Source organism: Mirounga angustirostris, unplaced genomic scaffold (genome assembly GCF_029215605.1).
Source record: "Mirounga angustirostris isolate CCGP_5_RB_7025 unplaced genomic scaffold, mMirAng1.0.hap1 SCAF_2, whole genome shotgun sequence".
NCBI classification, from domain to species: Eukaryota; Metazoa; Chordata; class Mammalia; order Carnivora; family Phocidae; genus Mirounga; species Mirounga angustirostris.
The window spans coordinates 1,238,061-1,265,287 of NW_026991710.1; the positions used below are offsets into that span (position 1 = coordinate 1,238,061).

General features: G+C 55.0%; 1 protein-coding gene across 2 annotated transcripts; it reads right to left on the bottom strand.

The window, feature by feature from the left end:
* Positions 1-25,067, bottom strand: NELFA (negative elongation factor complex member A). Of its 2 annotated transcripts, none has more exons than XM_064584141.1 (11): positions 24,301-25,067; positions 7,521-7,692; positions 5,976-6,137; positions 4,773-4,862; positions 3,193-3,323; positions 3,029-3,098; positions 2,610-2,698; positions 1,775-1,886; positions 809-1,086; positions 552-651; positions 1-448 (listed from the first exon to the last, which is right to left on the bottom strand). In XM_064584141.1, the coding sequence occupies exons 1-11, from the start codon at positions 24,508-24,510 to the stop codon at positions 210-212; spliced, it is 1,653 nt and encodes a 550-aa protein (XP_064440211.1). In that variant the 5' UTR covers positions 24,511-25,067; the 3' UTR covers positions 1-209. The 2 variants fall into 2 exon arrangements, with proteins under 2 accessions (XP_064440211.1, XP_064440212.1); XM_064584142.1 differs by having other exon boundaries at positions 1-432; positions 24,301-25,058.
* Positions 25,068-27,227: the final 2,160 nt, after the last annotated feature.

The window sequence follows — 27,227 nt, forward strand, 5'->3', positions numbered from 1 at the left end:
TGTCGCTAAAATTAGGAAGTTATAACTTTTTTGGTTAACTTTAACATTCAAAAATGCAATATTGAATCCAAAAAAGTATCTGAAATCACACAAAAAGTAACCCATACTAAAATTTAAAAAGTAAGTCCAGAACACCCCCGAGAAATGAACCTAAAAGCTTCCGTGGGCTGGGGCTCGGCAGCAGTTGCGGGCCGGTCACAGGTCGTCCCTCAGCCCCGCAGTGAAGGCGGGCGGGGGCGGGGGGCCCCTAGGACACGTTGGCCATGGGCTTGTACTTCTTGAAGCGCGTCCACTGGCCTGTGGCATAGTTCATCTCGAACACGGTGTCCACCAGCATGGTGGTGCTGCCCTGGCCATCCGACTTGGGCAGGTCCTCCGTGTGCTCGCTCAGCTTGATCTGGATCACGTCGCCCTGCTCCTGGCATGGGTTCTCTGCGGAGGGCAGGGGCTGCTGGGCGGGGCGCGGGGGGTGGCGGGGAGCCCCTTCCCCCACCCTGCGGGGGGCCCTCATCCCCCCACCCACCCCCTCGGGGCCGGCCGTGCACACCCACCTCGGGAGCCGGCCATGAAGCCCAGGATGAGGGCCTTCTCGGGCCGCGTGACTTTGTTGGCCGTCTTGAACATCTCCTGCGCGGCGAACATCTGCTCTCTCTGCAAGCATGGGGAGAGGGGGTGTGGGTACCCAGGCCCAGCCAGCAGCCCCGCCCGTGTCCACCTGGAGGCCCCTGCCCGGCACTCTGCAGGTGTGGGTGGCTGAGGCCACACGCCCTTCCTGGTGGCTGTCGCCTGTCACCTAAGGCGCACCTACCGTGAGCGACAGGTTCTTCTTGGGCTGTTGCTGGGCAGGGGGCTGGGTCTGTGGGGTGACCATGGCCACCGGAGGTGTCTGGGCGGCGGGGGTGACGGCTGGAGGTGTGGTGGGCGTCAGCGGGGAGGTGGGTGTCGAAGGCGCAGATGCGGCCGGGCTCGGGCCGCTGTTGTACATGGGGGCCCTCTGCTTGAACTGCGCCGGCAGCGCGGGGCTGGGGGCACTGGGCTCCTCGGGCGGCCGGCTGGCCTGCAGGCCGGCTTCCCGAGAAGACGGTGCTGTAAGCAGAGCAAGATCTGGTGAGGGGGTCGGCCGGGCCCGGGGACCCCCGCCCCCGCCCCCACCGCCCCGCTCGGGAAAAGTGGGCAGGCTCTGCCCCACCTCCCAGGCCCTGACCACTCGACCCTGCTCACCCTGAGACCTCAGCTCCGGGTCCCCACGGCGGGGGACAGAGACCCCCACCTTGGAGCCAAAGGTCTCCGGCTTCCCCAGGCCCGCAGATGAGGTGCGAGGCCCGGCGCCCTCGCCCCCACCCACGGCCCTGGTAAGACAGGAAGGCCGCTGCCTCCAGCCTGATGAGGCCGCTGGCCACTTGCGCTCCCGGGACCAAGCTCCTGGTGGGCAAAGCCAAGCCCAGTGGAGTGAGAGCCCCAGAGGCGAGGCCATTACCCTGGGTGGTCCTCCTCTTCTTCGCAGAGGCCGGGACCGTGAGGGGACCCCTGAGCCCCGAGGCACGGTCAGCCAGGCCACCCCTCGCCCCCAGCAGCACGTGCTCCCGCCGCACTATGCAAAGGGGCCGCTGCCTGTTTGCCCCCAGAAAAGGCAGAGCAGCTGAAAACTTTGGGTTCGCTCCTGGAAACTCAGCACCAGCGACGGCTCGGGAAGGAGGACACGGCAGCCCCGTGGCAGCGAGTCCGAGGCAGATGCCACTCCGTCCCTTCCCCAGCGGGCGGGCAGGGAGCTCACCTGCCGGGCTCTCGGAGCTGGGGACGTAGGACGAGGCCGGGACCGCGCTGGGTGTGGCAGGCAGGTAGCTCGTGGAGGGCAGTGCCGGCTCACTGTTCAAGGACCCGAGTTTCTGGAACACAGAGTTTACAGTCCCTCCTGGAGGCGGGGGGGGGGGAGGGCCCAGGGCCGGCTCCGGCGTAAACCTCCGTCCCCAAGCCTGAGGCAGGACAGTGGGCTCCGCTCTCCTCGGGGCGGGGCTGCCCCGTCTGCCTCGGGAGCTTCCCAAACCAGCCGCCGCTCAGGAGAGGAGGAGGTTGTTCGAGGTCTCCTCTTACCACAAAGCAAGCGACGACGGGAAGACTCCCTCGTTGCAGGAAATGAGGGAACAGCCCCGCAACAGGAGGAAACTAAGCCACTACCCAGAAACCACCGTGGCCCTGGGGCCTTCCTCCAGCCCTAGCCCGTGGCCCTGAACCCACGCGCTGCACGCGCACGGTCTGCGGGGACCAGACTCCCAAGCAGCAGGCCGTGTGGCCGCTCACCTCCCCAGTGACGGGCAGGCCTCACGCCCCACACAAGGGGCCGATGGCCAGCGTGTGCCCTCCCTCCCTCCCACCTGCAAGGCCGGCACTGCCACCTCCACCGGAAAGGGGGGAAACCGAGGCACAGCAGTGCGGAGACTCGCCAAGGAGCCCCCCAGAGAGCACACGCGATGCCCCCCGTCAGGGCCTCCGGCCGGCGCTGCCGCCCACAGGGCACGTTGTGTGGCTAACCCCCGGGACGAGAGGGAGCGCGCACGACGGCGCGTGAGGGGCCGGGGGGGGCAGACGGGCCATCGGGGACGCAGCCCCACCTGTGTGGACACCAGGCCAGCCGCGTAATCCGGGGTGGCGTTCTCCACAACGGTCTCCTCCTTGGCCGGCTTTTCCACCACTTCCGCATCTGCCGACAAAGCAGAGTCCTCGCCGGTGCCCCCACCAGCGTGGCAGCCCACATGCGGGTCCCCGGGGTGCAGGAGGGGCCCCGCCAGCCGCGCAGCCCCAGCCAGCGGCCGGCAACGCCTCGCTGAGCGCGCGCTTCAAACCCAGTCTCCGGGCAGAGCGCGCGGTGAGCTGGTTTCGGCAAAGGTCTGCCACGTGTGATCGCGGCTCCCCCGTTAAGGACCATCTTGTCACGACACAAAGGTCGCCGGTGGCGCGAGAAACGGAAGAGGGACCGGTCGGGGGCGCAGGCCCGACCCGCACGACCCTGCAGGGAGCCCCGCGTACGTACCCAGCGTCTTCCTCCTCCTCTTTGCCTCCCGGCCGGCGCCCACCATATCCAGCTCAGAGATGTCGAGCAGCTGCCGAAACAGACAGAAGCCCGCCCGTGACCGCCGTGGGAGGGGCGCCGGGCCGCGCTGCCGAGGCCGCGGACGCCAGCGGGGAAGTGCCCACCTTCACTCCCCTCTCCTTCCGCAGCGGCGTCCTCGAAGGCGGGATGGGGGTCCGGTTCCCGGCAGGGCTGAAGACACTGGGGGCGGTGGGACTTCGGAAGGGCGCCTGCTTCGGGATGCCTTTGAGCGGGGCTGCGGAGAGGACAGCGCCCGTCGGTGGCCGCCTGGGACGGGCCTGCCCCGCACAGCAGGACTCTAGGGAGAGCCTTGTCCCCTGCCACTTCCATGCTGTTCCACAAGAAGCAGAGGCCGCTCCGCCAGCCCCCTGGACGGGAGCGAGGCCCAGTGCCCCCCCCCCCGCCCCCTGCGAGCCCATCAGATGCTCAGCAGGCATGACCCCGATTCCCAGGGACTGGCTGGGTCTCTGAGGTGCTGCAGGTGATGTCACCAGGGCACCGGTGACCCCGGGCCTTAGGGGGTGAGGGGCCACCTCTCCAGGGAGCCCAGCACTCAGGCGTCAAGTCAAAGAGCAAGGCCATAGGGAGTGATGACATCACAGCCAATCTATGACATTTTTGCCAAAAACACCAAAAAACAAAGCTGCCACGCCCACACCCACCCACCACCCCGGGACTCAGCCTGGCTTCCTTCTCGCACCTCCCGGTGATCAGGTCCGTCCACGGCTAGATGCCCAAACGCCCTGCGGACAGAATCCGCCCCCCGCCACCGAGTCTGGTCCCCAGTCTGTCGAAACGGACTCGCCTCCCGAACAGGGCCCGTCCCCGTCCCCGGGCATCTGGCGCCCGCCCCCCCGCCCCCCCGCCGCCTCCAGGCCCCCATCTCAGCGCTCGGACACAGACCCACGTTCCCATCTCGCACTGTGACGCGGGCGCCGCCAGCAGGACCAGGGAAGCACGACCTTGAACTGGACGCTCCGTCAAGGGCACCGTGACCACGCCACTGCCCTCAGGACCCCGCTGGGGCAGGCCCTACAGAACGGGGCCTCCCCCGCCAAGGCTTCCCTCTGGGCTCCAACAGGTGCGCGCATCTCAGGTGACCCAGCTTCCCTGCTGTTCGGTCGGCCCTGGGCCCTGGGCCGCGGGAGAATGGCCGTTCTGCCCTCCTGCCCTCTGGGGACGAGCCCCAGGGCAACCGGGCTTTCTCGTCACAGCATCCGTTCTGTTTGTGTGCAGGGCTGTTTCCAACCCTGAGGGAGGCGGGAGGCGGGAGGCGCGGCCTGACAACGCAACCTGGGGCCACCACCTCCATCTGCAGGGGGCGCCCCCTCCCTCCCCCCACAGAGCAGGTCTGGCAGCGACCCACACCCGCCTGTGCTCGCTACACAGAGCGGGGGAACCGGCGTTTCCCTCAAATTCTGGTCAGGCTCCTCTTAGCGTGTTCACACATGAACTTCCAGGTCCTTCTGCAAGTGGAAAACCTGAACTCAACCCTGAGCGCTCTCCTCATTTCACGGGTTCCCTTCACCAGCACACAAGGCGCCCTCGGGGCCTGTGGCCCGCGCAGATCTCAACACTTAAACGACGCTGCTAACAAGGAAGGACCCGGACTCTGAGGCCGAGCCCCAGGCTCCGACAAGCCAGGGACAGCTCAGACCTGGGCCTGCCCGGGAGCGCGCCTTACTTGTGGTGTCCATCTTCCGGAGCAGCCCCCGGCCCTTGGCGTGGAAGGGCACCCCCGCACTCCTCTTCAGCTGCTGGGCCGTCTCGGTGGCTGTAAGAGGGTTGCGTCAGGTGAGCCCCGCGCCCGTCACCGCAGGGGCGCGACGCCTCACTGAATCTGCTCCCGAAGAAGCCAGATCTGCACGCGCTGGTACAGACTCAGAGCCCTCTTTTCCTAAATAAGCATCACGCATTCCTGAGAAGCCCAGCCCCGCTTCCAACGTCCTGTTTTCTGCTTAGCAAACCCTACTCTCAAGGAAGCAGAGCCAGGGGGGAAAAAGAACCGCACTCCAGACGCCCCAAAAGGGGCTTTCTGTCTCGCCGGTGGGCCGGAGGGAGGCCCCACGGGCCCGGTGGAGCATCCTCACCGGCGGTCACCGGGCAAGGTATGCTGTTTCTCCTCACAGATGCATAAATACGAGGAAGGAAACGAGAATTTCCTGAGATGGCTTGGTGGGGACGGGAGAAGGGGAAGGTGAACCGCGAGGCGGCGGTGGGGGGCACCAGGGCCTGAGCCTGCGCCCCGTCCTGCTGGCTCCGTGAAGCCACAGAGCAGCCCTGGACCCGGGACACCAGGTTCTTGGCAATCAGGGCATTTATGTATATGGTTCATACCAAGTCCATGGCCATTCAAAATAAAAGCTAACTGAAATCTGAGTTTTGCCATTTGGTTGAAGGACTCCATTTCCTTGCCTTTTTATCTGGCAAATATCTTCCACATGCATGTGATACGCCACTATTTGAGAAAACATTAAATAAAATGGCCAAACATCTTTAAGGTCAAAGGGACATCATCTGCAACTCCAGAAAAACACAAAATTACAAGAGTGAAGGCCCAGCCTTTCAAAAAGCCCTCACGAGGCCACCTTTCTCCCTGCCCACGTGACTCGGTTTGCAGATTTCATTTTTGCAACAAAGATTACAGACACTTTAACCTAAAAATTCTGTTCTAAAGCAGACTTCAGAACACAGTTTAGCATAGCAGTAATACATTTCTAAAAAAAAAAAAAAAAACAACCCAAAACTTTATGTAGCACTGTCTGGAACAAAGTTTCTTAAAATCTAAAGGAACTCTAGAAATAAACACCACAGAGGAAGACAGAAGCGTGATCTGAGCTGTGGAGTCCCTAGCGCTGCTGGCCTCCGAGGCCGGGGGGGCACTCACATTTCTGCAGGAGCTCTGCCCTCAGCGTAGCGCTCTTCGGTTTCCTTTTTAACTGAAAATGTTTCACTGGGGGAGTGAGGGGTCCGGCGAGGGTCGTCAGGGCGTTTTTATTCAAGTACTGGCACTCCAGGGGCAGCATGGCAGACGCTTCACACTCGTTCACTGCTCATTCGAGAACCAACACAACACGTTAGGAGCTGCGTCCCCCTCACCCGGCCACAGCTAGCACAGCTCATGTGAAAATGCGAACCAAAATGCAGTCTCCTATTTATGGTCCTGGATCTTCTGCTTTGTTTTCAACACAGAAAACAAGTGCATGGCCTCCCCAGAGGCTCCTCTCCACCATCACCCAACAGTCAAGGCCGCCAGCGCGGCTGCTGGTCAGATGGGTGGCCCAGCCGCTACATCCTGGGTTTGCCTGCGCTCAGCCTGGCACCCCAGACGAACGTCAATACAACCATTTTTGGAAGGTGCTGGAAGCATCCCAAGGGCATCAGAAATGCTGAGACACGCCCCCAGCAGTAGGAAGGGAAAGTCTGTGGTGGTCACAGCCTGTGGTCGCTCCCGGCCCCTGCTGCATCCTGGCCCTCAGAAGCAGCACCCAGGCAGCTATCTGGCTCTGGGTGTTCACCCAGGAGTCCAAGCTCAGGAGAAACCCTGGGGGAAGGAGCTCAAAGCCAGCCCCCACTCTTCCTATGCACCCCTCCCCCATGCCAGTCCCTCTAGGACCAGGCCCCCCAGGGGCCAAGGAGCCCACCTGCAGCTGAAGACAGAACAGGCCCTTCCCACCCAAGAGATGTCACCCAGGTGGGCATGGACCTCACGTGGACCCTTGTCAAGCTAAGCACCAGGACAGAGACATCTTGGGTCTACTTCCCGGTGCTCCCGCAGCATCCGTGGAGTGTGTGGGCCATTAGAGATCAAGTGAAAACTGACAGTGTGACGGGGTGGTCACCTCGTAGGGGAGAAAGGGCTGTCAGGGGCCACCTGCAGGGGATGATGGTCCAGCCACTCGGCCAGCAGCAGCACGTGTTCCGTCTCTAAGGGGCACGCCAGATCCAGTTCTCCAAACGAGGAGAGGCACCTGGGGAGGAACAGCCTGCCTCCTCCTCTGTGTTCTTTCTGACCGTTTGAGAATATTTCCTAAATGGTTTTCAGCTCACTTTCAAAACAACTGAACTGGTGATATTTTCAAGACACATTTCTGAGCATCTACTCTGTGCCAAGGAATGTTCTAGGCTCTGAAGTTGCAACCTGAAGGGGCAGAACCCATGGCCTCAATGAGCTGAGCAGGGAGAGAGTGCACGTGAATGCGAAAACAGTAATAAATCTCAGATACAGCAAGCGCGGTGAGCAGCGGCCTGTCCCAAGCTTGTTTCTCAAAGCCTCTGTGCAGCTAGAAGCTGGGGGGCAGCGTCCGGGGCGGGCTGGGTACACAGGGCGCAGCACAAAATGCCACGCTCTAGACGCCAGATTCACTCCAGAAAAGAGGTTTAAAGGAAGACCTGTTTCCCCCCTCCCAGCATAAAACACACACACAAATACCCTTTTCTCTAAGTTCTCCTAAAATATCTTGAACGTTGGGATTCTGCTCTTCGAGGTCAAGGTTAAGCGAGCCTGTGTCGGGAAAGGACTTCAGGATGTCAGCTACCATGAGAACCCAGGGGTCCGAGTCCAGGGTGGCCAGCTGGATAATCTCCGCCAGGGCGCCCTTCATCTGCCGAGAAAGGAGAGACAGTAGTCCTGAGCGGGGGCCCCCAAGAGACGCCCCCCCTGCCCGCCCCTCCCGGGAACACCCCCCCCACCACTCTGACACGCGCCCCGCCTTGCTCCGGACGGTAGGACGGAGTTGGGCAGAAGCCAGCGTCCATGCACCTTTGTTTTTAAACAGAGAGGAGGGGCGCCTGGGTGGCTCAGTCGGTTAAGCGACTGCCTTCGGCTCAGGTCATGATCCTGGAGTCCCGGGATCGAGTCCCGCATCGGGCTCCCTGCTCGGCGGGGGGTCTGCTTCTCCCTCTGACCCTCCCCCCTCTCATGCTCTCTCTCCCTGTCTCATTCTCTCTCTCAAATAAATAAATAAAATCTTTAAAAAAATTTTTTTTTAATAAAAAAATAAATTAAACAGAGGGGAGCCCCCTCCGCATCCCACTGTAGCTTCTGCGGGGCACACGACAGCATCCCACCTCTACAGCAACTGCTTCCACGCCCGGCCCCATCCTCTCGGGAACCTGCGGGCTCTCCTCCCTCTGTGCCCCCCACCCACGGCCATCCCGCTTCCCCGGGCTGCCACAGCCTCTGCCGGCTTGCGACGCCCACTCACACTGATGCCCCCACCTGGGCCTGTTCCCCGCCCACCCTCCCCTGGGGGCCGCATCTCCCCACAGCCTCCGAGATGGCTCCCAGCGGCACCCAGGCCCCTCGTGTGCCCACACAATAGCAGATGGGAAGGCTGTCCAAAGACGGGCACCTGCCTTTGAGTGCACGCTACCCAGAACCTACGGCAGGCCACCAACACCCCTGCTTAGGAAACCTGCTGAGGGGGCACCTTCGGGATGGGGAGGCCGGCCCACGGTCCTGGGAGCACTGACGTAGGCGGCCTGGCCACGCTCAGCAGAACAGAGGGCTGGGGAAGGGGCAGAAGGCGGCGCAGAGCTCCTGCCGCGTGACCCCACGGCCCTGTCACGCCCCCGCTCCGGAACAGGCCAGAGCCCGGGGAGGCCCAGACGGAGCTCCTTTCCATTCCTCAGATGTGAGATTCGTCACTCCTGGCCTGACGGAGTCACCACACCCAAGTGCATGTCGGGTCCCACCCACCAGGGGAGAGGCACCCCTGCCCCGAGCTCAAAGCTCCAAGGTGTTCGATTCGGACACTGGGCGCCCCCTGTCGGCCACACACAGGACCGGGCGCCAGCTGACGGGTTCTAAAGGCCATCTCTTGAAAGATGCAGATGTTCTTTTCATGGCAAAAACTGTAAACATTTATTTTTTAACATCTGTGGTGGGGGGCGTTTTATTGTTACAGAAGAATGGCCCCACCCACCACCTTCCCCCTTTTCTTTAGCTGAGCTATAAGCTCTGTCCTACATTAAAAACAAAAAGGCACAAAATGAAAATTTAAAGAATTTTGCTTGTCTCTTACTACAAAGAGTTAAGGATAAAAACAGGTCTCAGGCAAACTAAAATTATATATAAAAAAATTACTCCTATCTAAATGTGTCTTCAGTGGCTCAGTAAGATGGCAGGTTCCACCGTCAACGATCACCCCCAAAGCACTGAGAACAAGAAACACAGACTGTGTATGTGAGGAAAGTCCTGAGCGCCCACACTCGCAGAGGACAACGCAGGAGGGGAGAGGCCGCAAAGGTGATGTGGCCCCACGGGCCGGCACACCTCACACACCCGGAGACGAGCATCAGAAACATGGGCGATGGTCAATGCTGGCAAAGGGGCAGAGAGACTGGAGCCCTCTGGACACACTGCTGGGCACGTGGCACTGGGAGCCGGGCTGGCGGTTCCTCAAAGAGATGAGCATGGAGACCAACCAGCTACAGTGGATCCTACGGGGCAGGGGAAAGAATGAGGCCCCCACACATGCACCCATACAGAAGCCTCACAAGATGAGGTTTACCATGAACCAGACCCCCCTAATGACCTACCCATTCTACAGACCCCGAGTCTCTCCCGAGAGCCACAAAAGGTGGGGTATGTTAGGGACACAGACACAAGCAAGACATAAGACCTGGTCTCAAGACGTTCACAAGTGAGCACAAGATAAACAGAGAATCCACTTGTGTTCATGAAAGCCTAGTGTTCTGGGGTGCCTGGGTGGCTCAGTCGTTAAGCGTCTGCCTTCGGCTCGGGTCGTGATCCCAGGGTCCTGGGATTGAGCCTCATTTCGGGCTCCCTGCGCTGCGGGAAGCCTGCTTCTCCCTCTCCCCCTCCCCCTGCTTGTGTTCCCTCTCTCGCTGTGTCTCTGTCAAATAAATAAATAAAATCTTTGGGCCCCTGGGTGGCTCAGTCGTTGAGCGTCTGCCTTCAGCTCAGGTCACAATCCCTGGGTCCTGGGATCAAGCCCCACATCGGGCTCCCTGCTCGGCGGGAAGCCTGCTTCTCCCTCTTCTACTCCCCCTGCTTGTGTTCCTCTCTCGCTGTGTCTCTCTCTGTCAAATAAATAAAATCTAAAACAAACAAACAAACAAAAACCCCACTAAGTCTTCACCAAGAATCCTACCTTCAGCCATGTTCTCATGGCAGGCTTTCCCTGGGTTTCTGGGGGGAGACAGATGCTTAAAGAAGAAGCTTCCAGTTCTTGCAGGAGGGCAACCTGGCGTGGGCCGCTGGGACATCGCATGCCCTCACGCACGCGTGTGCTCACAGGCTCTCCCCCCCCCCCCCCCACATCCATGAGAAAGAAAGCTGGCCTGCATCTAAATGCATGGTTGGAGACAGATCCGGGACTCAGAGGAAAATAAAACTGGCTTCCAATCTCACAGCATTAAAGACCCATTAGAGAATGGAAGGACTACAAAGTGAAGAGAAATGAGAGGGGCACATATAACGGCTTCTTAAAAAAAAGCACAAACCATAAACCAAAAAATTTATTACTGTGTATTAAAATGAAAGATTTCTGTTTGGTGAAGGGCAAATGAAAAAGTTAACAGACAGGTAACAGAATGGCAGATGCAGTCTGTAATGTTCAAAACCAGCAGTGTTTACTATCTAAAATATATATAGTCCCTGCAAATCAACAAGATAGCAACCCCAACAGAAACAAAGGCAGATGCTATTCTTTTTAAGATTTTATTTATTTATTTGTCAGAGAGAGAGAGAGCACAAGCAGGGGGAGAGGCAGAGAGAGAAGCAGGCTCCCCACTGAGCAGGGAGCCCGATGCGGGGCTCGATCCCAGGACCCAGGGATCATGACCTGAGCCGAAGGCAGACGCTTCACCGACTGAGCCCCCCAGCCGCCCCAAAGGCAGATGCTATTCACAGGCAATGAGTAAGGCAGAAATCTGAGAAGGCAGTGAACACAGGAACAGCCGCCTCATATGAACACAAGGTAGCACTTTCCAACCATCTGATCCACAAAAACAGAAAAGTGGACAAACCCGAGGGGGAAGGGTGGGGGGACACAAGTGCCATCAGGCACTGCAGGTGGGAGTGTGGATCGTACAGGGTCACCACTTAAGCAGGTATGTTCTATGACCCAACACTTCCACCCCTGGGCATAGATTCCAAAGAAATCTTCACAGTGACCCCTGGGTAAGAAGCTCTATGCTGTGGCGCAGCTTGTCGTAGCCAGGCTGGAGGCAGGAGGAGGAGGACACGTGCACAGGGACGCCAAGCATGGGGCACAGCGGAGCAGGCCCGGAGTCTGCCCGTATTTCTGTGGAGGGCCTGACAGTGCCTATTTTAGGGCTTGTGAGCCACGTCAAAAAAAAAGGAATGACACAGCTTTGAACGATCCCTTTACTAACGTGCCAACGTTCTTAGCTCACGGGCCTTACGAACAGGTCACAGCCAGTTTGCCAACCCTGGGATTAGATGAAGAGCAACACGAGTGAATCTTAAAAATGTTTTGTTTAAACACTCTGACTGAAGTACATAAGACAATATAATTTACATCAACTAAAAATAATATGCCCTGAAGGATGTGAACAGGTTCTTTATCAAAGAAGATTTGCAATACAAGACTGTCGAAAGATGCTCGGCGTCGCTAGTGACTGTGGAAACACTGAGCCCTAGGAGAGTGCCTGAGAGGACAAGGACACTACCAAACGGAGAGCGTGGCAGCTGGAGCCCCGGCCACTGCCAGAGGGAAGGTAACACGAGACAGCCACCTTGGAGGGCAGCCTGCCAGTTTCTTTAGAAGTGAAATACAGAGGGGCGCCTGGGGGACACAGTCGGTTAAGCATCTCTTGGTTGCGGCTCAGGTCCAGATCTCAGGGTCATGAGATCCAGGCCTGAGGCAAGCTCTGAGCTCAGTAGGGAGTCTGCCGGAGATTCTCTCTCTCTTCCCCTCCCCAAGTACTCTCTCTCAAATAAAAAAATCTTAAAAAAAAAAAAAAAAGGGGGAAGTGAAACACACACCTAGCACCTAGCTACCCATCTCCTGTGTGTTTCCCCTGGAGAATGACAGTCCACACAAGGAGATACCCGTTTCTGGAGCATGTCCATACGGAGGCAGCCTACTCAGCAAAGTTAAGAACTATAGGGGGCGCCTGGCTGGCTCCGTCAGAGCATGCAGCTCTTGATCTCAGGGTCATGAGTCTGAGCCCAGGCTGAATGTAGAGATTATTTAAATAAACTTGAAAAAAAAAAGTTAAGAGCTAGGGTGCCTGGGTGGCTCAGCCGGTTAAGTGGCTACCTTTGGCTCAGGTCATGATCACAGGGTCCTGGGATCGAGTACCCTTATTGGGCTCCCTGCTCGGTGGGGAGTCTGCTTCGCCCTCTGCCTCTCCCCCTGCTTGTGTTTGTTCTCGCTCTCTGATCAATAAATAAATAAAAATCTCTTTTTTTTTTAAGATTATTTATTTATTTATTTAACAGAAATAGCATAAGTAGGCAGAGCAGCAGACAGAGGGAGAGGGAGAAGCAGGTTCTCCGCCGAGCAGGGAGCCCGATGCGGGACTCGATCCCAGGGCCCTGTGATCATGACCTGAGCCGAAGGCAGCCACTTAACCAACTGAGCCACCCAGGCGCCCCAATAAATAAAAATCTTAAAAAAAAAAACTAAAACAAAAGTTATGAGCTATTAGTACACATGGACACATGGGTTAATCTTAAAATTATGATGTTAAGTGAAAGAAGCCAGACCAAAAACATCACTCTGTATGATTCCATGTAAATAATATTCTAGAAAATGCAAACTAATCTATAGTGACAGAAAGCAGTTGCGCGGGAGAGGGACAGGAGACCCAGGTTGTGATCCATCTGTTATTTTCTCTAGTGCTAGTGCTAGTTTACAGGTATGCACAGGTCACATTTCGTGCATTAAATACAGGCAGTTTAGGTCAATTACACCTAAAAGCAATACACACACTTTTAAAGGACACATACAAAAAGACACATATTAAATAGAACAGAACTGGGGTGCCTGGCTGGCTCAGATGGCTCAGGTCATGATCCCAGGCTCCTGCTCAGCAGGGAGCCTGCTTTTCCCTCTCCCTCTGCCCCCACTCTCTCTCCCCTCCCCCGCCTGTGCACGCACGCTCTCTCTCAAATAAATAAATAAAATCTTTAAAATAAATAACGAGAATAGAACGGTTGGTGCCTGCGGAAATGTGGGAGCAGGGTGTGGGGGTAAAAGGGGGCACAGCACAGACTCTGTAGGAAGGAAGGAGGAGTCAGTAAACAGTTTGACCACAGACGAAGGAAGGGACGGGGTGGTAAGCTAGACACGATCCAGACCGTAAGAAAGAAAGGAAACCACTAGAAACTACAGAAGGGAGACATTGGGCTCAGGAGACAGAGGGAAATCCCACATGCACCTCCTTGGAGAAGCAGACAACACAGGAGAGAAACTGAGGCACAGGCAATTATGTGAAGGCATAACTGCTGAGATTTTCTAGAACAGACGGAAGATACCTGTAATTTCAAAAAGCCCACCAAAACACGCCATAGGAAAATGCAGGACTACAGAGTGACCCAGGGTCCTGGGCCGACGGTCTGAGGCCATTAGGGGGAAGCCTACAACCTGATGCGGGCTCCTGCTTGCTGTGGGACGGAGCTGTACCCCACAGGCAGAAAAGAAACCACAGAGGTGCTGGATGGGGGCGGGGGGGCAGGGCAGCAGAGTTTAGGTAAAATGTTAATGACGCAGTGAGTCTGTGTCAGAAGGTCTGTGTCAGAACCGTGACGTGGACCTGGGTGCAGCGTCCTTGAACACAACACAGGTGAGAGGCGAGGATGTCACGTTCACACATTCCTATGTGACTCTCTGCCCCTGACTTGGAAAGTGAGGCTGTTCCTCTGTGTCTAAGTGTCAGATCCTCCAAGTAAAAGTGGGACATCTCATTCTCGTGGAGATGACTTCAAACAGCAAAGTTTCCAAGCCGTCATTTTGGACAGTGGGTTCTCGGTAGTGAGAGCCGCAGTGAGTAAAGGGTAACTATGACCACCCTCCCAGGGGCATGCAGCGTGGCCTTGGGAGAAATCGCCTCTGGTTCACTCTGCAGCTGGCCTTATCCGTCTGATAGTTCAGCTGATGAATCTACAGCTCCCCAGTCCCTGAGCACCGGCATCCCTAGGACTCCCCCTGGTCATCTCATGAGTTGGTTAATTCTGCATAATAAACAGTACCTCACGGCCACCTCTGCTTCCCCGAAACTTCCACTGGTGCCAATGTCAACATCTTAGACCAAAGTGATCACCAGTTTTATCCAATACCAGCATTTATTATTTCCTAAACACCCTTTCAAATACAGCCAAAACATCAAGTCACTATTTACCTTTTATGACACTTTGTAGTTCGGCAAAACACCTCATGTACATTGTCTCCCCAAATCATTAGCCTACATTTTCAAGACATCATTCTTACTTCCCTAACTAGATAAAAATTCTTAGAGCAGGAGCCTCAACTGAATTCTGTACCCCTCACTAAATAAACCAAAGCAATGGATCATTCAAATCTCCCTTACTCCTCCCAGGTATGAGCTAAGAACTGTTGTTTACTTAGCTTTGGAGAGGAACAGATACATCACAAAACAAGTAAACTGGTTTCAGGATTCCATTAAGAAACACAAGCTGTAGCAAATGCTATCTATGATGGTTAATTTGATTGGGCCAGGGGTGACCAGACATCTGCTCAAACAGAAGTTCTAAGTGTGTCTGGATGAGATTAACATCTGAATTGGTAGACTCAGTAAAGCAGATTGCCCTCCCTAATGTGGGTGGGCCTCATTCATCCACTGAAGACACAACTCCAGCTTGACTGAGCTGGGACACTGGTCTTTCCCAGTCTTCAGATTTGGATGAAACACTCATTCTTCTTGGGACTCCAGCTTGCTGGCTGCAGATCTCAGGACTTCTTAAATTCCATAATCATGTGAGCCAATTCCTTTCAATAAAAGCCACCCCCCATATATGGCATATATAGGTATTTATAGGGCACACACACACACACACGCACGTGGACACACCCTACGGGTTCTGTTTCTCTGGAGAACTCTGTCTAATACAGTGTGGAACACATCTAGCCCAGTCATCTAGTCCCCCTGTATCTATGGTCCTATGTAGAAAACCTTAATCTTTAGAATAACATCCCAAAAGTATCAGACCCTTAAATAACTTAAGATAACTAAGATAGCTAAATGAATTAAGATGTTTTAGAAAATTTTCTTGGGGCACCTCGCTGGCTCAGTTGGTAGAGCATGTGACTCTCAATCTTGCGGTGGTGAGTTTGAGTCCCACATTGGGTGTAGAGATTACTTAAAAATAAAATATAGGGGCTCCCGGGTGGCTTAATCGGTTAAGCGTCTGCCTTCGGCTCAGGTCATGATCCCAGAGCCCTGGGATGGAGCCCCACACTGGGCTCTCTGCTCAGCAGGGAGCCTGCTTCTCCCTCTCTCTCTGCCTGCTGTTCCGTCTGCCTGCTGTTTCGCCTGCCTGTGCTCTCTCTCTCTGTCAAATAAATAAAATCTAAAAAAATAAAAAATATTAAAAAAAGAAAAAAATTTCTTAACCCCAAGAAAATAAAAATGCTTTTCAGAAAAGTAAACTACCCAGAATTGCCTAATTGTTTTTCAATCCAGCTAGTAAGTTCTTAATTGTAACTTGTTATTAATACAGAGGTGCCTGGCTGGCTCAGTTGGTAGAGCACGTAACCTTGATCTTGGGGTCACTGAGTTCAAGCCCCATGTTTGGTATAGAGCTTACTTAAAAGAAAATAAAAAATTCTTGTAATATGGACAAAGTCCCAGAACTACATATATTGATGTATATCAATGAAAAAAGCTGATATGTCTATATTAAAGCTGGACAAAAAAAGACTTTAAGGACAAAACATTACCACATATAGAAATCTCTATATAAAGATCCATGGTTCAGTTTACCAGGCGACTATAACAGTTCTAAATTTGCATATACCTAATAACATAGCCTCAAAATACATAAAACAAAAGTTGATAAAACTATAAGGAGGAATAGACAAATCTGTATCATAATAGAGATCAACATACCCCCCTCTCTAATTGATAAAATAGTTTTTTAAAAATCAGTAAGACTACAGTAGACCTATACAATACAATAAGCAAACTGACCTAATGAACATATACTGGGTAGCAGATCTCAAAACTAGAGAATAAACCTGCTTCTCAAGTTCAATCACAGTGTTTACAACAACTAGCTATATATTTCACCATTAAGCAAACCTTAAATTTCAAACAACTAAAATAACGTAGACTGTATTCTCTGACAAGTACTCAATACAGCTAGAATTCACAAACAAAAACATAACTATAATCTCTCCCTCTCCAATGTATGGAAACTAAGAAACAATTCTAAACTACACAGGATCAGTGAAGAAATCATCATAGAAATTAGGAAATACTGTGACTTAGGAACAAAAATGCTATTTATCAAAACTTGCAGGATGCAGCTAATGCTGGGAGAAGAAAATTTATGGCTTTACACATATATTTTAGGAGAAAAGCTAAAAAATGAGGTCACACTCAATCTCCAATTTAAGAGATTAGAAAAAGAACAAAATAAAAAAGGAAGGAGAAGGAAGAAAATAATGAAAGTGAAAAAAAGTAGTGAAACAGAAAACAAATACATAACAGAGAATATCAACAAAGCCAAAAGTTGGTACTTTGAAGTCTTAGAAAATTGACAAATATCAGATGAATCAAGAAAAAGAAAAATGAGAGGGAAAAAAAAGAAAAATGAAAAAGGGAACATCACTGCACATGCTTCTGATATTAAAAAGATAAAAGGATATTAACTACGTCATGCTAATAAATTTGGACTTTAAGTAGAAATGGCTAATCCTTTAAAAATATATGTAACATTTAACCTTTACTTAAGAAGATTATAAAACCAAGAATCAATACTCAAAAATCTTCCCACAAAGAAAATCCAGGTCCCCCATATGGTTTTATTACTAAGTTCTACCAAACATTTAGGAAGAAATAATTTGATTATTAAACTTTCCAAAGAAAAGGAAAACAGAGGATACACTACAATCCCCTTTATAAGGGTAGCATTAACTTCATACCAAAATCTGACAAGACAATATGAAAAAGTAAAATTAGAGGGGTGCCTGGCTGGTGCAGTCAGTTAAGCACCCTACTCTTGGTTTTGGCTCAGGTTATGATCTCAGGGTCATGAGATCAAGCCCCACAGTGGGCTCTGTGCTCAGCACAGAGTCTGCTTGAGATTCTTTCTCCCTCTTTGCCTGCCCCTCCTGCTCATGCTCTCTCTAAAATAGATAAATAAATCTTAAAAAAGAAAAAGATAAAGTAAAATTAGAGGTAAATTTCCCCCATGAACATAAATATACAATTCCTATACAAAATATCAGGACAACATAATCCAACAATATAAAATGGCTAAATTGGGGGCACCTGGGTGGCACAGTTGGTTGAGCCTCTGACTCTGTAAGTTTCAGCTCAGGTCAGGATCTTGGGGTCCTGGGATCAAGCCCCACGTTGGGTTCTACACTCAGTGCAGAGTCTACTTCAAACTGTCTCTCCCTCTGCCCCTTCCACCCATGGTGTTCTTGCTCTCTCTCTCTCAAATAAATAAATAAATATTAATAAATAAAAAAAATAAAGTGACTAAATTAGGTTTATACCTCAGGGATGCAAAACTGGTTTACAACTAATGCTATTCCATAAATATGGTGAATTACATGCCAATTGTAACAAATTAACCATTTGTTAAAACTCAAAACCCATTCATGTTCACACCACAGGATGGCTACATCAAAAAGACTGATGATAACAAAGGATGGGAAGGTGTGAGACACTGGAACACTAAAAAATCACTCGTGTAAAATGTAAACATGCTGAAGCCACTGTGGAAAACAGTTTGGCAGTTCCTCAAAATAGTTATAATATGATCCAAGCAATTCTTCTTCTGGGCATATACCTGAGAATTGAAATCCAATGTCCACACTGAAAACATAGGTCTATAAAAACTTGTTATGAATTTTCACAGCAGCATTATTCATAAGAGTTAAAAAGAGTAAACAACCCAAATGTCCATCAACTGACAAATAATTGATGAATAAAATGTGGTCTATCAATACAGTGGAATATCATTCAGTTATAAAAAAGGAATGAAATAGAAACATACTACAACATCAATGAGCCCCGAAAGTATTACACAAGTAAAAGAAGCCAGTCACAAGGACCACATATTATATGATTCCATTCACACAGATGTCCAGAATAGATAAATCCCTAGACACAGCAGATTAGTGGTTGCCTCAGGCTGGAGAAGATGGGAGTAGTGGTGGAGGGGGAGACTGCTAACAGGTATGGGTTTATTTGGGGGCTGATGAAAATGTTCTAAAATTGACTAGGATGATGGTTACACAACTCTGAATATACTAAAAACCACTGAATTGTACATTTCAAATGAGTGAATTGTATGATATGTGAATTGTACCTCAAAAGAACTCTTAAGAAAACTCATTCATGATTACAACTTTAAAAAAAATTTAGGAGCTCCTGGGTGGCTCAGTTGGTTAAGTGTCTGCTTTCGGCTCAGATCATGATCCTGGAGCCCCCGGATCGAGCCCCATGTCCCATGCCGGGCACCCTGCTCAGCGGGAAGTCTACTTTTCCCTCTCCCTCTGCTCCTCCCCCTACTCGTGCTCTCTCGCTCGCTCACTCTCTCAAAATCTTTAAAAAAAACAAAATTAAAAAAAATTTAGGGGCGCCTGGGTGGCTCAGTCGTTAAGCGTCTGCCTTCGGCTCAGGTCATGATCCCAGGGTCCTGGGATCGAGTCCCACATCGGGCTCCCTGCTCCGCGGGAAGCCTGCTTCTCCCTCTCCCACTCCCCCTGCTTGTGTTCCTGCTCTTGCTATCTCTCTCTGTGAAATAAATATGCTATTTCTCTCTGTGAAAGAAATAAATAAAATCTTTAAAAAAAAAAAAAATTTAGAAGTAGGGGCACCTGGGTGGCTCAGTTGGTTGAGTGTCTGCCTTCCGCTCAGGTCATGATCACAGGGTCCTGGGATTGAGCTAGCACCCGGCTCTCTGCTCAGCAGCAAGTCTGCTTCTCCCTCTCCCTCTGTGATCTCTCTCGCTCTCTCTCTCAAATAAATAAATAAAATCTTTTAAAAAAAAGATAGGGGTGCCTCAGTGCTCAGTCGGTTAAGCATCTGCTTTCAGCTCCGGTCATGATCCCCACTGCTCAGGGGGAAGTCTGCTGGTGCCTCTCCCTCTGCCCCTCCCCCCCAATTCATGTGCTCTCTCTCTTTCTCTCTCTCAAATAAATAAAATCTTAATGGGGCGCCTGGGCGGCTGAATCCATTAAGCATCTGCCTTCGGCTTAGGTCATGATCCCTGGATCCTGGGATGGAGTCCCCCATCCAGCTCCTTGCTCAGCAGGGAGCCTGCTTCTCCCTCTCCCTGCCGCTCCCCCCTCCCTTGCTTCTTTCTGTGTCAAATGGATTAAAAAAAAAAAATCTTAAAAAAAAAAGATAAGTAAAAAATATATTAAAAATCTAGAAATAGAAGAGAATTTCCTTAACCAGATAAAATCTATCTACCAAAAATAATAGGAAACATAATATTTATCAGCAAAACAGTCAAAGTTCTCATTGTGTGATGAGAAAAAAGACAATGTACTGGAGGGGTCCTGGTGGGTGTAGTAAGGCAAGAAAAAGTAGTAAAAAGTAATTGGAAAGAAATTAGTTAAGTACACAGAAAAATAAAGAGTCAACAGGAAAATTATTGCAACTGGTAAGCTTTTAACAGAAGCTATTCACAAACTCATCTAAAAAATGTATTTAACAGATACCACTTACGACAGCATTGAAAAATATGAAATGTCTAATAACACATCTAACAGAAGATGGAAGATCTCTATGAAGAAAATCATAAAATTTTATAACAAATATTAAAGGAGATCTAAATAGAGAGGTATGCCCATATTCACAATTTATCAGATTCAATATTAAGATGATTTCACCCGAGAACACACTATAAACTCAACTCAGTCTTAATCAAAATCTCAACATGATGTATGTGTAACCTGAGGAGTGAAGATTAAATATATATAGAAGTAGAAACAACTCAGAATAGCCAAAGATGCTGCTAAAGAATAAAGTGGGAGGGTCTGCTGTGAGCTGGCAAGACATTTGTATACAGTGGCAGTAACAGGACTTAGTGGGTTATTGGCACAGTGATATATAAATAGCCTGAAGGAACAGAGCAGAGCCCAGGGCCCAAACCCACAGAAGTGACAGTGCAAAGCAACAGGGAAAGACAGCTGCTTTCAATAAATGGTGCTGGACTAATCAGACATCCCTGTGGAAAACAAAATTGGACTCCCAGCTCCACACGCTGGTCAGTTCCAGGTAGACTGAAGACTCCAATGTGAAAGGCAAACTGAGCTGCTCAAACACGGCAGCAGGAGCGCCCTCCCCCCAGGCAAGGCACCACATCCTCAACAAGACAAACTGGGCCCCAATCACAGAGGAAGGCAAGACTGTAACCGGCGCCCAGTTACAGCTGAGAGCGTCTGTACCTCCAAAGAGTCTGTGAAAAAGCCTACGTGAGGCTTAAAACTGGAAAAGAGCTGTAAAATATATAACTGAAAAAGAACTGCTAGCCAACGTTTATATATATATGTGTGTGTATATATATATAAAGTTTTAAAAAACTACATAGCAAAAAAAAAAAAAGACTGTCAGGAAAAAAACCCACAAGTGATGTGAAGAGGTAACTCACAAAAAAAGAAAATCAGTGAATAAATACACGAAAGGATGCTCAACCACGTTAGTATTAAGGCGAACACAAATCAAAACCACCCAACGTGGTGACTGTACTTACTAATACTGTACTGCATATTTGCAGGCTGCTAAGAGAAGTCTTAAGAGTTCTCATCCCCCCCCCCAATTCCGCATGTATGGTAGACTTACTGTGCTGATCATAAGCAATACATGCAAACATTGTATCAGTATGTTGCATGTCTGAAACTAACACTGTATGTCAGTTACACCAGGGGCACCTGGGTGGGACCAAGAGTTGGTTTTGGTCAGGTCCTGATCTGAGGGTCCTGTGGCTGAGCCCCAGGAGGGGCTCCCTGCTCAGAGGGGAGTCTGCTTCTCCCTCTGCCCTCCTCCCTCACGTGCGTGCTCCCTTTCTCTCAAAGAAATAGGAAAATCTTTAAAAAAAATTTAAAAATGGTGCAGGTACTTTGGGCAAAAACAAACAAGAGAAGCCACCGAGCGCCTTGATGCGCCCAGCAAGCTGGCAAGTGTGGGTGAGGAGTTTACTCTGATACGCCCGCTTTGAAAAGCAGAGCGACCATCGCATCACAGTGCGACGCCCCGCAACCCCGAAGTTAGACAGGGTATCTCCAGGTACCGTCGAGAAGCCCGCTTCCTGACACCCTAAGGCGAACACAAGGCTCGCAAGAGCCAAAAGCTGTCCACAGCCCCGTGTCCCCAGGACAGGATGCACCAAGCGCCGCCCGCTCAGGGAGGGGAACACTCCTCACGGAAAACTAACCGGGAGCCGCGGCAGGTGGCCGCGTCCACCGGGCCCACGCACGCGCCCAGCAGGCGCCGCCACCGGCCACGGCGACGTCCGGAACGACAGCGGCGTCCTCACAGAAACCGCAACGGTCGTGGCACAAAGTGGAAGCAACAGGGGCTTCAGCACCTGGAGAAACTACCTCACCTCGCACGGAAAACGACGCAACATGCCGTCGCGGAAAGAACAAAACATCTCGCCCACCCACTCACTGCAACAACGCGAAGTGCTCGTGCGCGGAAAGAATCCAGAGAACACGGGGCCCTGAACAAGCGGCTCTTCCGTAAGATGCCCAGACCAGAACCCGGAGTGCGCCGCGCTCCCCGGCCCGGACCCCGGCTCCGGACCCCGGTCGCGGCTCCGGCGGCTCCCCAGCCTCCTCCCCCGGCCGGTGGGCTCCAGCCCCTCCCCACCAGCAACTCGGGCGCGGGGAGGGGGAGGCCTGTGGGGCAGACGGTCCGGAGACAGGCAGGCCTGACCCGGGAGGAGAGAAGGAGGATCCGCGGGCCGGGGGCGTGACGGTCGGGGACGAGGGTCCCGGGGCGGGAAGGAGGGTCCGCGGGCAGGGGGCGTGAGGGTCCGCAGGCCGGGGGACTGAGGGTCGGGGACGAGGGTCCCGGGGCGGGAATGAGGGTCCGTGGGCCGGGGGAATGAGGGTCGGGGACGAGGGTCCCGGGGCGGGAAGGAGGGTCCGCGGGCAGGGGGCGTGAGGGTCCGCAGGCCGGGGGACTGAGGGTCGGGGACGAGGGTCCCGGGGCGGGAATGAGGGTCCGTGGGCCGGGGGAATGAGGGTCGGGGACGAGGGTCCCGGGGCGGGAAGGAGGGTCCGCGGGCAGGGGGAATGAGGGTCGGGGACGAGGGTCCCGGGGCAGGAAGGAGGATCCGCGGGCAGGGGGCGTGAGGGTCGGGGACGAGGGCCCCGGGCGGGAAGGAGGGTCCGCGGGCCGGGGGACTGAGGGTCGGGGACGAGGGTCCCGGGGCGGGAAGGAGGATCCGCGGGCAGGGGGCGTGAGGGTCGGGGACGAGGGCCCCGGGCGGGAAGGAGGGTCCGCGGGCCGGGGGACTGAGGGTCGGGGACGAGGGTCCCGGGGCGGGAAGGAGGGTCCGCGGGCCGGGGGACTGAGGGTCGGGGACGAGGGCCCCGGGCGGGAAGGAGGGTCCGCGGGTCGGGGGAGTGAGGGTCGGAGACGAGGGTCCCGGGGCGGGAAGGAGGGTCCGCGGGCCGGGGGACTGAGGGTCGGGGACGAGGGTCCCGGGCCGGGGGAGTGAGGGTCGGGGACGAGGGTCCGCAGGCCGGGGGACTGAGGGTCGGGGACGAGGGTCCCGGGGCGGGAATGAGGGTCCGCGGGCAGAGGGAGTGAGGGTCGGGGACGAAGAGTCCGTGGGCAGGGGGCGTGAGGGTCGGGGACGAGGGCCCCGGGCGGGAAGGAGGGTCCGCGGGTCGGGGGAGTGAGGGTCGGAGACGAGGGTCCCGGGGCGGGAAGGAGGGTCCGCGGGCCGGGGGACTGAGGGTCGGGGACGAGGGTCCCGGGCCGGGGGAGTGAGGGTCGGGGACGAGGGTCCGCAGGCCGGGGGACTGAGGGTCGGGGACGAGGGTCCCGGGGCGGGAATGAGGGTCCGCGGGCAGAGGGAGTGAGGGTCGGGGACGAAGAGTCCGTGGGCAGGGGGCGTGAGGGTCGGGGACGAGGGTCCCGGGGCGGGAATGAGGGTCCGCGGGCAGGAGGAGTGAGGATCGGGGACGAGGGTCCCGGGGCGGGAATGAGGGTCCGCGGGCAGGGGGAGTGAGGGTCGGGGACGAGGGTCCGCAGGCCGGGGGACTGAGGGTCGGGGACGAGGGTCCCGGGGCGGGAATGAGGGTCCGCGGGCAGGGGGAATGAGGGTCGGGGACGAGGGTCCCGGGGTGGGAATGAGGGTCCGCCGGGCCGGGGGAGTGAGGGTCGGGGACGAGGGTCCACGGGCCGGGGGAGTGAGGGTCGGGGACGAGGGTCCGCGGGCAGAGGGAGTGAGGGTCGGGGACGAGGGTCCCGGGGCGGGAAGGAGGGTCCGCGGGCAGGGGGCGTGAGGGTCGGGGACGAGGGTCCGCGGGCAGAGGGAGTGAGGGTCGGGGACGAGGGTCCCGGGGCGGGAAGGAGGGTCCGCGGGCAGGGGGCGTGAGGGTCGGGGACGAGGGCCCCGGGCGGGAAGGAGGGTCCGCGGGCCGGGGGACTGAGGGTCGGGGACGAGGGTCCCGGGGCGGGAAGGAGGGTCCGCGGGGCCGGGGGCGTGAGGGTCGGGGACGAGGGCCCCGGGCGGGAAGGAGGGTCCGCGGGCAGGGGGCGTGAGGGTCGGGGACGAGGGCCCCGGGCGGGAAGGAGGGTCCGCGGGCCGGGGGACTGAGGGTCGGGGACGAGGGTCCCGGGGCGGGAAGGAGGGTCCGCGGGGCCGGGGGCGTGAGGGTCGGGGACGAGGGTCCGCGGGCCGGGGGCGTGAGGGTGGGGGGGTTCCGGGGGACCGTGAAGGTCCAGGGCAGGGCTGCGAGGGGGCACGCAGGAACCGCCGGAGAGGAGGGGGCAGGGCCCGGGGTCTCGGGCCGCTGGAAGGGGCGGCCCCGCGCCCCCGCCGCCGCCCGCCTCACCTCGTCCACGGTGCGGCGCGGGAGGTGCAGCGTCCCGAGCAGCAGCTTGAGCTTCACGGCCGACGAGAGGCCGTGGAAGCAGAGGCGGATGTTGTCGATGACCGCGGCGGTGAGCAGGGACGCGATGCTGGGCGGCGCCCACAGCTCGTCCGTGGCCCCCAGCTTGTTGTGCAGCCACAGGCCCGTGTCGCTCTCCCGCATGGACGCCATCTTGGGGGGAGGAAGCCGGGTGCCGCCGAGCCGGCATCTTATGAAGACACCTACGCGCCCGCGGCGAGGACCCCCAACATGGCGGCGCCCGCCGGGGCGGGCCGCGGTGGCGCCTCTGGGGGCGGGGCCTCGCGGGCGCTTCGTGGCGTGGCGTGCTGCGTCCGCGGCCGGCTCTCCGGGCGGCCGCGGGAGATGACGTCAGGAGGGGCGTCGCGCCCCTGCGGCGCGCGGGCTGGCGGGGGTCCCTGCGCGCGGCGAGGCGGAGCGCGCTGCCGGGCCGGCCGACGCCCGGAGGCGCCTGCCCTGCAGCCCGCGTTCGCTGTCCCCGTTCGGCCGCGCCGCGGACGGGCCCGGCCCCGCGCCGGCCGGGCGTCCGGGGTGGCGGGGGGCAGGCGCACGTGTGCCTCCCTTGCGCGGCTCCCAGGCCGACGCCCGGGCCTCTCGCCCACCCCCGTGCGTGCTGCCGGAGGGAGGTGTCCAAGGCCAAAGGCGTTTATGGCGGTCTGCCCGGTGGGGCCCGGATGCCTGCCGGCGTGCTTCCGCTCGTTCTCTGGGCCGGGCGCGCTGAGCGCTCGCTGTGCCCGGTGTCCCTCCGGGTGTGCGATCTGCGATCCAGAGGCACGGGCCGTGTACAAGAGCACTCCGCGGAAGGTGGTGTGGAGAGAGGGCTGGGCAGGGGGCGGAAGCCGGGCCAGCCCCTCTGGCCCCAGTGCCGCTGGGTTTGCCATTTGCCAGGCAGCTGTCCCAGGAAGGGACGGAGTCGCTTCGCGTGAGGCTGTGCCCCGTGCTCAGGGCCAGCTGCAGGCAGCCTTCCTGGGCTTGTCCCTGACACCCACGCCTGCCAGCCTTGGGCCTGCGCCTTCCAGATGCCCGGAGTGGGCGAGAGTCAAGGGTCAGGCCCCTTTGAAAGGAAGTCAACCCTGCCTTGCCGGGTGGGGGGGGGGTACCACTCCCAGGCTTCAGCCAGCCTTGGGAACAATCAAGGAAAGCACAAAACTGAGTGAGTGCCCCTTTGCCTGGAGGGGGCCATCTCCACCATGGCCAACCCTCTGCTGGCAGCGGGCCAGCTTCCTCGCCTGCTTCCAGAGGTCTCTGCTGGAGACGTCGCTCAGAGTCGGGATGGGCCTCTGGTGGACCAGGAGGTGCTCTGGAGTATGGCCACAGACCGAGAGCAGTGGGGACTTGTTTACCATGGTGGGCCCGGCTGGTGCCATCTCTCTGAGGAGGGGAGGTTGAAAGCGACTGCAGGCAGTGAGCAGGAGCGAGGGCGACCTGCACAGGGAGCACCTCAGTGGCTCAGGAAGGTACCCCCTTCCCAGGTCCTCACCTCCCCTCACACACATACTTTGCCCCTCCCTCATCATCTCCAGGAGTGCCTGTTCCCAAATCTCCCCTTCAGACCTAGTCCCTCCACACCCATAGGCTCCATCTTTCCAGTTCATCAAGACCACTGTGGGGAGGGAGGTGGGATGGACCCACTGCCTCACCTTTCTGCACCTGCGCAGGGGAGAGGTCTGCAGTCCAGACCCCCCAGATCAAATCCCACAGCTCACCTCTCTCCCCAGGCACCTCCCCCAACTCAGTCTAGTGTGTTTGGGATACCTACTGATGTGTGTATATCATTAACAAACCTTAAATGTAGTGTGTACATTTGTGCCTTCAGTGGATAGATGAGATTATGCCAGATCTTGTATCCACCATGTTTTAGCTTTCCATTCCCTAGGAATAAACCCTTACATTGCTTCCAGTTGCCCACCCTGCAGACAACCCTCCTACGGGTCCCTCCAGGACTATGTATAAGGGTCTGGGAGTTGCCTGCCCGGGAGCAGAGGTATTGACCAAAGGGCATACAGGTAATGTTACAAAGGGCTTCCAAAAGGTTCCTAGGGGACTGCGCTAGTTAGCCACACAACCCCCCCCCCCCCCCCGCCATGTGCTGTTCCAGCTTATATAGGCTTACAAGAGCCAATTGTTTTATTTTCAGGAATTCTATAAGCTTGTCGTTAAACATAGCATTATTAAAAATTAAACTTCATTTAATTGTATTCATTTTACTACTTTACCTTTTACAAGATATCTTACTTCAGAGGCGCCTAACTGGCTCAGTCTGTGGAGCCTGCGACTCTTGATCTCGGGGTTGTAAGTTCAAACCCCACGTTGGGTGTAGAGATTACTTAAAAAAATAAAATCTTAGGGCTGCCTGGGTGGCTCAGTGGGTTAGGTGTCTGCCTTTGGCTCAGGTCATGATCACGGGGTCCTGGGATGGAGCCCCGCGTCTGGCTGCCTGCTCATTGGGAAGTCTGCTTCTTTCTCTGCCTCTCCCCTTTTCATGCTGTCCCTCTCTTTCAAATAAATAAATAAAATCTTAAAATAAAATAAAATAAAATCTTAAAAAAAAAACACCTGAGATATCTTTCTTCATTTCACATTACCCATGCTCTAGATGTTATTCACATCTGCTATCAGAATGGTGGAAGCACTGTAACCTACTACTGCCTGGCTCATCCCAGCCTCATTTCATTGACCGAATACTGGCAGCCTGAACTCAGCAAGGATGGGATTATTTACACCATGGATATCGCAAATTCTACAAATCAGGGCTTGATTGATAGTTTTGATTGTCTTAGACTTAAGAAAGCTATAGAAAAAGAGCTAACAGTGAAGATTAAACTTACAAGTGTGTTTTGTCTTTTGCCCCTTACACTGGAAATAGCACA

What these genes read in the sequence shown, in the direction of transcription:
- NELFA (XM_064584141.1), bottom strand. Translation starts at nt 24,510, where the DNA reads ATGGCGTCCATGCGGGAGAGCGACACGGGCCTGTGGCTGCACAACAAG. An exon ending in AGGAGAACTTAGAGAAAAGG is followed by an intron (nt 6,138 to 7,520) that starts GTATTTGTGTGT and finishes TCGAATGAGCAG; the next exon opens with TGAACGAGTGTGAAGCGTCT. An exon ending in GAGGAGGAGGAAGACGCTGG is followed by an intron (nt 2,699 to 3,028) that starts GTACGTACGCGG and finishes CTTTGTCGGCAG; the next exon opens with ATGCGGAAGTGGTGGAAAAG.